General features: G+C 41.0%; 1 protein-coding gene across 2 annotated transcripts in view; it reads right to left on the bottom strand.

The window, feature by feature from the left end:
• Positions 1 to 597: 597 nt before the first annotated feature.
• Positions 598 to 11088, bottom strand: part of RIMS4 (regulating synaptic membrane exocytosis 4) — a 109190-nt gene continuing 98699 nt past the window's right edge. For both annotated transcript variants that reach the window (XM_028735057.2, XM_028735056.2), the window contains exon 6: positions 598 to 10480. In XM_028735057.2, the coding sequence (XP_028590890.1) occupies positions 10262 to 10480 (219 nt within the window). In that variant the 3' untranslated portion in view covers positions 598 to 10261. The remainder of the gene's footprint in view (positions 10481 to 11088) is intronic.

The following is an 11088-nucleotide window of genomic DNA, read 5'->3' as shown; positions in this document are numbered from 1 at the left end:
TGTTCCAGATTGTGAGTGTTTTTCGGAAGACGAACAGGAAACTCCTGCAGCCAATCAGAAGCTGCGCCTTGGTTTTCGAACAGTTTCGGGAATCAAACGGACTCCTGGAATGGAATAAGTTCGAGAACCAAGGTACCACTATAATTCAAAGTCCAATTCAAGGTGTGCTCACATTAGTGTTTAAAACCCAAAGTGATGTAGGCCCCAGTTATCTGAAAGACTCCCTCCTTCCTAATGGAATTTCTGTGGAGTTGATTAACAGAGGGGTCCCTCTTGATGCTTCCATTGTCCTCAGAAGTTTGGTGCATTCTCTTTGCCAGCCTCTGAAGCCATGGAATTCCCTCTCTACAGAGATGCATCTAGAACCTTCATTACCTGGTTTTTGTTGTAGGCTGAAGATGCTTTACCCTGACCTTGGACACCCAAGACATCTATTTCTGGGATCCACCCCATTCTCGTGACTGTAATTTGGTTTAACTGACTTTAATATTGTTATTTTTTTAATTGTTCGTGGTGAAGGGCAGGGCGGAAATTTAATAAATCATCGTTGTTGTCATTTTTTTTTTAATGCATTCAATGAAAAGGCTCGGATTCAGCTTAGGAAAAGAAATGAAGAATGTTTATTTTCAACAGTTTCAGTAGCTTAACACTAAGTTGCAAATTACCCAACCATTTTTTTGTATTGTCTGGATAAAACTGACAGACAAAGAAAACAGCGCATCCGTATCTTCCCTTAAAGACAAAAGACAGCATCCACCATTCATGTGTGCTGGACACTATGTGCTAAGTCACACTTTGCCACATGTACAGCACTGTTACAGAGCAACCTGCCACAGAAGATGCCAAACAGGGAAGTTCATGCACCTTATGAACATTTCAGTGGGGTTTGTTAGAAAGGAGACCTTCTCTTGGATTTGGGGGTCTTTTACGAGAGATCCTGTCCTGTGCAATGCGTTCCAAAAAGGTCACCGACCCAGGTAACATGCAGTTGATAATTATCTAGTTGCCCACCCATTTTCGTTAAATTTTTGCAAACTTCATGCGTTATGAGGCTTGGCATGGCAAGGGAGAGGACATGTAGCAGGTAGCGCTATTTTAACACCCAGGGATAGAGGGCACAACCCAGCAAAAGATTATCTTCACTAAGTCCCTGTGAAAGTCAGTCACATCTAAAAAGATTTCCATACACGAGATTTAAATTGCCTTCAAGCCTCTCTTGGCTCTAGGCTTTGGCTTTCTGTTAAGGGAAGGGCCACAACTATGTGGTAGAGCATCTTCATCCATACAGGTGGTCCTAAGTCTGATCCTCAGCATCTCCAGGTAGGACCAGGAGAGACTACAACTTGAAACCCTGGAGAGCTGCCCTGGAGAGCCTGTACTGGTGATACTGAGCTGAATGGACCCATGCTGTGACTTGAGATAAGGCAACTTCCTACGTTTGGTGTGTAAAAACATAACGCCCATGTGGAAAGGGAAGCAGGACACAGGCAAATGCAATTCATAATATGTAACTGCAAGTCAACATGTGCTGCGCAGACTGGGTTTTTGGCCAAGGTGCATCCATCAAATTAGGATGTGGAAGCAGTCATAAAGTCGGACACACCAGTGAACTTCAGCATCAGATGAATGCATGATGTGCGGGGGTACAGTGGCTTCAGGAATTCCCCTTCTGCATCAGGTTATCTTGGATATAGTCATGGCCTTTCACCAAGCAAATGTGCTCTGGTTTAGGCCCTGTCTGAAAAGGCCATGTAAGGGGAAGGCGCATGCCACATCCTGTCATAGCGAGCTCCATACTTTAATTATTTTCTGTGGCTATGTGAAGAGGCGAAAGGAATAAGGTCTCCCATCAATCCACTCACACACTGCCAGACTTGGAATGGCAGCCCTGGTGTGACCAGCAGGGGCCTTTGGTTGGTTGTGCTGACTGGGGAATGTTCATCCACATTCATCTTCTGCCTCTGGGATTAGCAGTGGCCTCACTAGCAATAGGAAGAGATGGAACCATGCACAGTAATGGATGTGGGCCCATGAGCATCAGTTGCTGACTTCTGTTGCAGGTTTAGCATTGCAAACGTAGCTGGTTGCCCGATCTGTAATAAACAAGGGAAATTAATTTTCTGCAAGATTTCTTAGGAGTGTTGGGGACGGGCCTTTTTATGAACCAAGCACTAGCCCTGGGAGTGGGAACGCTTTTACAATTTGAGAGTTTCCATCTGAGCTTGCCTGTTCATTCCCTCTCCCACCTGCCGGAGCTAAACTTTAGCACTGATTGCAGCCTAATTATTTTATCCACTGGACTGAATTTAATACGGATGCAGAGCAGATTCTGCTCCTGCCATTTGGCTGAAACCTCCACGCATATTCCCTAATACTGTTTGCTGTTATTTGACAGCGCAGTCAAGCACTGTGGCATTCTGTTTTGCACATCAATCTGTGCTTGTCGTTGACAAAGGTGCATGTATTCCCCTGCTTTGGTGTCATGTACAGTAATAAAGGATGGAACAGCAGCTCAGGAAAGAAAAAGAAAAATACAGCCCACGTCCCTTTAACTTCAACGAGGTGTCTTTGCCAAACAGGCCCGTTAGGGGGCAGAGCTGCCATCAGATTCATAATACAAAACACTGGCAGTGGCGGTGTCTGGAAAAACTGTGACAAATGCTCAACAGTTATCTGAAAACAAGGAGATCTGACACATTTGGTGAGCTTTATATTGAAACTTTTTGACAATTGTAGCATGAAAGTCAACTACATATATTTTATGGTCAGTGATTGGACTTACACAAGAAGGTAGAACGGAACCAACAGTATGGCACCTACCCCAACTTCCCTTTTAAAAAATAACCAAATGGCCAATATTAATATGGCCTAATCAAACCTGACATCCCTAAAAACTAAGTGTGTCACCACATATTGTTATCCATGGTATATACTGCCATCTGCACATCACATTCTCCACACCAAATGGAATATATTATTGCTTGTAAGCCTATGTAGACTCTCTTTATAAAAAGGCTTCTTTTGTTTGTTTACAGAATACAGGATTATGACAAACTAGCTAAGGTTTTTGTTTTTTCATCTTGAAAATACGACATCGATTCCTTCAACAAAGGCTTAGATCTTAGGCTAAGATCTTTAGCAGAGATGTAATGAACAACTGCAAATATTCTTACACAATATTAATAGTAATAATAACTTAATGAGAGATTCAAGTGAAATTTCTATAGGACTATTTCCTGGTAGCTATTTACAAAACTTTTTCCCCCTTCATTTTTTTGGGGAAAACAGCAAGTTGATAACATGTAGCATCTAACACTAAACCAGTAAGGCCTGAATCCAGAGGAGGGGAACTCTATTGAAGTTCCATTGAATTCAATGGCTAACTAGTTGTCATGACTAACCAGTGTTCATTTAGTTCAATGAAGCTGATGGCTAACATTCTCCAGATCAGGAAGAATACAGGTTGTACCAAACATAAAACTTTTAAAAAATAATTTAAAAAAGTTAAGTTTGCAATCCAAAACATGCTTACAAAGGAATAAGTCCCACTGGACACAGAAGGATTTATTTTGAGTAACCATGCAAAAGATTGCACTTTAAATCATATAATCTGTTAGAAAAAAAAGGATCACATTTTGTTTTTAAAGAAAATATTCCTCCAGTGTCAAAATTATTAAATAGCATGTAGTAAACTAACTTAAATAAACTTCATTAAAAAGTCTTGCTGTCTAAGATGGTTATTACTAATCATGCTTACATTGAGATTCTTACTGCCTCAACATCTACATAATTTCTTTGTATACATAAATTTATGATATTTCTTTTGCCTATAGACCTACTTTAAAAAAAACAAAAAAGTACATGTATAAGGGATCCAGTATTAAAAACATTAAAAAGGTATAATTATATACAACAGAAGCATTCACAAATTGATTTTTCTTTCTTCAAAAGTCCTTTGCCCCAAAGTTGGGAGCACTGGTTGAGCTAACAGCAGGCTGGGTTTTGCTTAATTCCTGATCCTCGAAAATAACTCTGCATACAGAGGAAGAATGATCTGGTGCTTAAGAGGCACTGGAAGTCCAGATTCAACTCCTTACTCTAAAAACTGACTTCCTGTATGAGCCTGGGAACTTCCTGTGAAACAAGAATAGCTGTGACTTGGAGGCCATTGACGTATAATATTGTTTCGGTCTTTTACACGTTGTTTCAGTATTTTGATTGGCAAGATACATTTCGTTCTATTTGTATATTATTAGTAAATGGACTTTCATGGGCACTCCGGGAGCTAAGAAAACCTAGATTTGTCCTCTCTACCATAACCATTAGGAATCGGGGGGGGGGGTCATAAAGCACTCCCAGAAAAATATGACATTTGCATCTGAAAACAATTGTGGCAATAAAATGGTTCTCCTGTTTTGGGGGGTTAAAGAATAGGGCAATGAAGCTCAGAGCCAGTATTTTGTGTGTTCCTAGGATTGTGGCTGAGAGGTCACTGCTTTGCTTATTAGGTCATATCCATGTCATAAATTTAAAGCGCCTTTAAAGCACACGACTTCCTCCAAAGAACCTTGGGAACTGTAGTTGGCTCCTTGCAGACCTACAATTCCCAGCATGCTTGCTAAACTACATTTCCCAGGGTTCTTTGGGGGAAGCCATGTGCTTTCAGCGCACGATGTGGATATGATGCAGTTGTCAGTCATTTTAACCAAAATTAAAAGTGCTTGAAGAGGCTATAAAATGGAGAGAGGCCGAGCCTTCGCTCCTTAGCTTAACAACAAGCAGGCAAGCCACAGAGGTAATGATTACCTCTCAGACACACACTAACTCTTCCTCTACTTCCCCATAGAAGTCAATCATTAAAAGTTACAGACAGACGCGATTCTATTTTAAGCTTTTAAGAGGCAGCAAGAGACGAGGTTTCAAAATGCAAACATTTGCTTTACAAATCCAAAATGATGAAGTGAAAATTAGGCCTATGGGGCCTTTTTTCATGAAAAGTATTAGTATTATTATTATTATTATTTATAAAGGCTTCACCGTAAGTTTCTTGGGAGTGGCTTCAGAAACATCTTCTGACTCAGCATGAAAAACAGCTATGGGTTGTGGGGAGAGTAAGGGAGATGTTCTGGTATGTGCCCCTAAAGGGGCAGTGGATCATAACCAGGCATCATGCGATCTAATGTGGAAGAAAACAGGCTCCAGGCTGGTCTTTACACAAGAGGAGCTGATCCAAGCCTAGTGATACTAATTACCGTATTTTTCGCTCTATAAGACGTACCAGACCACAAGATGCACCTAGTTTTTGGAGGAGGAAAACAAGAAAAAATATATTCTGAATCTCAGAAGCCAGAACAGCAAGAGGGATCGCTGCGCAGTGAAAGCAGCAATCCCTCTTGCTGTTCTGGCTTCTGGGATAGCTGTGCAGCCTGCATTCACTCCATAAGACGCACACACATTTCCCCTTACTTTTTAGGAGGGAAAAAGTGAGTCTTATAGAGCAAACAATATGGTACCTCTTTATCACTTGTGGATTTCTGACCCAGCTTTCAACAACAACCTAGTAAAAAGGTGTGCACAGGAGCAGAACACCTGCATCTACTGAAGAACTGCCTCTTAATTTAGATGCAAAACTTATTTGCTCTTTTGTAGCCAGTCTGTGGCCCCTACACCCTCGGAAGCTGCCTCATTCTTCCACCTCATCAGAGTTCCTTCCTTCCTGTTCATCACTTCCCCTTTCTTGCCTCTGTGGTTGGTGCGTGTTAAGCACATTAAAGTTAGAAAAGAGTCGCTTTCACTTCGCCCTCCAGTCGCTGTATGGGTCTGTTGTCCTCAGTAAAAAATAAAAATCCTCTTTATACTTATTGGAGAGGAATAAGTATCAAAACCTATCAAAACCAGCGGGGCTTAATTCTGAGTAGATCTACAAAGGATTGGAAATCCTAATTCGAGGTAGCCATGGTGAAATTGAAACAGGGCAGCCATTGTTCGAGATTAGTTAATCCAGAACACTATTGTCTCTGGCTGTGGCCACTGCAGTCATGTGGTCCCCAATTGGTCACCCCTGAGGGAGTGCAGCCCTTGATAGAAGAAGAGTTTGCCCACCGCTGCTCTCAAGAATAAGGGCTCTCAGAAGAATGAGAAGAACAGCTTTAAGCTGGCAATGTTTCGTATTTGGACGTTGCTTGTTGTGGGCTGAAAGCGAGGTGCTCTAAAAGCTGGTTTGCGTTTTAGATTTCTGTTTGCGTTTGTGGGTCAGGATCTAGCAAGGCCGCTGCATGCATGTACCCAGAGGGTGCACACAAGACCACAAGGGCCCTAGTTTAGACTTTGAAAGGTGATTTTAGTCTCCTGGCATTAGTCTGCCAGTGTCATAGTGCAGCCCACCCAGGGGGTTATTGGGATTTGTAATTGATCAGAGTATGTGAGTGAATGTGTGCAGGTGCGCTCTGGTTGAGGCACAGGTTTGTTAGAAGATGTGGATATTGAATAAGTGTATAGAGTCCGTGGAAGTCCATGTGATGAAGTTTCATGTTTCATACATTGCATTATTTACTGATTCTGATGTTCTCCATACTGTGTTTAGTTTTTCTTGTTTTGAGCATTCTTTTTCGCTTTTTCTTTGTAAACCACCCCGCGATCTTTTATGATGCAAAGTGGTATATAAATACTTGAAATGGATGCATAAAATAGATAAATAGGAACTGATGTTATTTAGAAATGGTCATAAGGCGTGGTCAGTTCTGGGTGAGACTAGCAGGGAAGGGATGCTCAGGGACACCTGACTAGTTTCGATTGCTAAGTAAATTTTGTTCCTTCTAATCCAGTCTTTGTAGATCGTTTATAATCTTGCATTCGTAGTAATGCAGACTTGCTTGTTAAAAATGGAAAACTGGATTGCATGTGTACCTAGCTCAGAGTTGCTGTAACTAAGGGGTTTTTTGCCAGGATCCAAAGGGTTGCACAAATAGCTTGAAATAAGTATCCGCTTGCTAAGCAAAACCCTTTTTTATTCTCTCAAGCCTCTAACACTTTTAATCTGTTGCTTTTAATTGCTGGCGTTACTGGGTTTAAAAAAGAATTGCTTTTTAAAACTGTTTTTTCATTGCCATTTATTCTCTTGCTAATTATCCTGGGAATCAATTGGTTGAAGGGTAGTATACAAACACACAGAATCAACATGAAAATGTTTTTAACGTTTTGACGTTTATGTCCTATTGAAATTATTTCTAAGCAGCTTTGGGATGGACCTCTCTGTTCTGAGTCCTTCAGTTTAACCCAACTCACACATCCATTCACATTTGACTTAACAGAGATAGGCAGCTCCAGACATTTTAGAGCTAAGTCTGTTGTGCTGTTAACAACAGATTAGGAAGCCAAGATTGTGTTTCCAGCATTTTTGCTTTCACTTCCCCTATTAACATTTGGGTAAGAATTGACAGCTGTGCTGCAGGATACATACAAAACAGGGCTGATTTGATTTACAGGTTCAAACAACATAAGCAAAATCTTTGAATTTATAAAGCATCAACGACTGCTCTTCGGTTCCCAGCTTTGGAATGTGTTTTGTTTTCTCCACAGTCCTTTTTACGACAAGGTTATTAAAAGAGTCAATGGCTACCAATCACTAAATCTAACCCAATCTATTCTAGTCCATACATATATTGTACAATATTGCCTAGTACCTACTATACACAAATATGAAGAGGATTCAGTCTGAAATATAGTTAAGCGAGTTTTTAAATAAATGGGGGGAAAGGAGAGTCACAACATATTTTGACCAGCATGCAACTACCTCCCTTCAGCCAATACACAGAAAATCTTTAATATGACTTGGAAACGGAATTATACTTGAAACCGCAGGCATAGAAAAAATTAAGATAATCAATCTGAAACTCTGGAGCTTCTGTGATTTTAATATGCTCAATGTTTCCTTATGCTATTATCTATATTAGGTTACTTCTAGCAGAGCTCATTACTGGGCCTACTGCTTTTCTAGTCATTTGGTCGTTATTTCCCAAACCATTAAAAACACTACCTATAACATATGACTGTCTATGTTTCATTCTATAGTAAGTCATGCTTTAATCATGCTTAGTTCGTAGTCCACGTAGAAACCTTGTTATTACTCTGTGACGTAACAACAGGCCAGGAAGCCATTTTGAGATGGTTCCTAAATGCTAACATGGGACTTGGCACCAGAAACCGTGGAGCAAAATCAGCTCTTGACATCCTAATAGGAAAACAGATTTGAGATAGCAATCATTAAATCTTCATTAGAAATGAGAACAGAAACAAAACACCTAGCAATGTACAAAAGGTAGATCTAAATACAGATAGAGCGTCTTGGCCTACTTCCTAAAATTACTCTCTAAACTAAAGCCTCCAGATGTCGCTGTGACCAGGTAAATCACTTTGCTTCATTTGTGCAACTGCTCTATCTGGTAAACCACTAACCTACTCTACTGAAGGTGACTCTGTTGACAATCTGCTGTCGTCTTAGCTGTATGCAGAATATATATATATATATATATTATAGCTATCTTTTTATTGGCGAACATAAAATATTTACCTTTTATTTTATTTATTTTTTGTTCATTATAAAACAATCCACAAAGCCTATCTGCAGTGACCAGGTCAGTTTCACAAGTGACTCGGAAACTCATGCCGGTATCAACCCTCCAGCTGAATCACATTTAACTCTGTTCAAAAGCAAGACTTCTGTTGACTACCAATAAGAGCTCATGGTACAGCAGAAGACACACCCTTGCTTGCTGAACCCGGAATGTATAGAGCTTTGTGGCAATAAGAATGGTGGATGGAGGGTCAACAAAGCATTATGAGTAGAGAACATCCACTCAGAACATCCACACATATATACAGGCAGGCCGACACATACACACAAAAAGCCACGTGGAAGTTCAAATGCCAACATCAATCTCCTCCTCTCACTCATTCAAAAGTGCATTGCAGTCATTCGCACGTGCACACAAACCATGCAAAAGGTTGGAAGGCGCTTTTAGTGTCACTTGTGAAAACACCTTTAAATAAGTCCTTATCTGCCTTCTGTGCCTGAGTTTTCCATGTTGCTTCACACCACTTGGGTATTAATACAGTTGTCTGAATGCAACACTCCTTTTTCTCTAAGCGCAGGGTTTAATAATCTCCTGCAGGACAAACAGAACTCCATCTTCTGATCACCCCCACCTCTTTTTTTTTTTAATGTGCAGACTTTTTATGTTGTCATTTCATTTGCAACGGCAGAAGAAAGTATTGCTACCTCAAACTGATCCCTGTTCCAGAGGAAAGTGGCACGTCACCAGATATGCACTAAAAATCCCAAAAGCACGACTAGCGTTATGGAAGCAAAAAACACAACAGGGGGATAGCACAGCAAAAGCTGAGGTAAGGTATGGTGTGTGTGTGTGTTTTGCAATGTTCATATCTAACAATGGGCTAGCAAGTAGCTCTGCCAGATTTCCAGTTTGCATTCAGCAACATTCTCTGTGCAACATTCCAGCTAATTGGCTTGCTATGCACTCTGCGTTAGAACCGACTGGTGTAACCAAAGTGTGTTTTCTTGTTCTTCCAACAAAAATGCGTCAGCAGTACTGTTGGCCTAAGTCCTATAGTAGAAGACACTGCTGGTAATTTGGCACAGTGTAAAAAATACAGCGGCATTTGTACATCATACAGAACCGTGGAACTTGTTCTAAAGTAGTAGCTGCAGTTCCTCCCACCCCTCCCCATGCCTTAAAGGGGGTGGGGAAAGTTTACAAAACCCACAAAGTTTCCCTGAAACTGCTGTTTTCTTTTAGGTCAGATGTTTGCTTTTGAATATTTAAGAATTTTCTAAAAGTTCTCTCTCTCTTCTTTCCCCAATTTGTAAAATAGCGTTAAGAAGAAGAAAAACATCTTCCCCAATTTTTAAAAAAGATGCTGCAACATTTCAAGGTTTTACACTGATCTGAAGCAAGGGTGCATGGATGACTGTGGAAAAAGGGAAACGAAAAAGTGTGTCCTGTGTGTGTGTGTGTCATTTCATAATTAGGACTTGTGCCCTGCAGCTCTTTCTACTTGGATGGAGAAAGGTCATTGGCCTCCATCTTGGTTCCTGTCCAAGGTTACTTGGCTATCCTCACCTTCAGGTTCCTCCAAGGACTGATCAAAGATGCAATGCGCTTGAGGACAGCGTTCTGGCAAACAAAACCTTGACAGCATGATTTTAAAAACAGAAGCAGTCCCCCTGGAACTTCCTTGCCCATTAAGACCTGTCACAACAAGGTCCTACTGTGCTCTCCAAGGAAAGCTGCGAGGATTGGCGTAAGAGTGGAGCAGTAGCAGGATCCACCATTGACGAGGTCGGGAAAAGCTTATACCAGCCAACTGCCAAAGTTGACAAATCAAGTTCTTCCAGAAGAACCCGGGCGACTCCCATGAAGTGTTTGCGTTCCATGCGTCCGTAGTTTCCCCAAACTATCACCTTGGAAACAAGAGAGGTGGGGAACATGTTTAGTTCACAAGCAATATCACATGAATGATGGGAGGCTGGCGTGGAATTTATCTTTTAGCAAAGCATTGGCACAGCTTATGATCTGAATGATACTGAAGAAGACCAAGGAAGGACTTGAGGTGAAGGTCACGGGAGATTCAAATCAATTGCGCTGTATTTCCTTTTCTTTTTTCAAAACTTCATTAATTTGAAAAATAAAAATAAAATACACACAATATACTAAGAGGCACCGAAATTAAAAGAACTATTTTAAGTAAACTACTTTAAGTTATTAATTTTAATGGGTCTCGGCCTAGTATATCTGAAGGAGAATCTCCATCCCCATCATTCAGCCCGGACACTGATGTCCAGCGCCGAGGGCCTTCTGGTGGCTCCCTCACTATGAGAAGTGAGGTTACAGGGAACCAGGCAGAGGGCCTTCTCAGTAGTGGCGCCCACCCTGTGGAACGCCCTCCCATCAGATGTCAAGGAAATAAACAACTATCTGACTTTTAGAAGTCATCTGATGGCAGCCCTGTTTAGGGGAGTTTTAAATGTTTGATGTTTTATCGTGTTTTTAATATTCTGTTGGGAGTCGC

This window comes from Podarcis muralis, chromosome 5 (genome assembly GCF_964188315.1).
Source record: "Podarcis muralis chromosome 5, rPodMur119.hap1.1, whole genome shotgun sequence".
Lineage (NCBI taxonomy): Eukaryota > Metazoa > Chordata > Lepidosauria > Squamata > Lacertidae > Podarcis > Podarcis muralis.
This window is presented reverse-complemented; position numbering and strand designations above follow the sequence as displayed.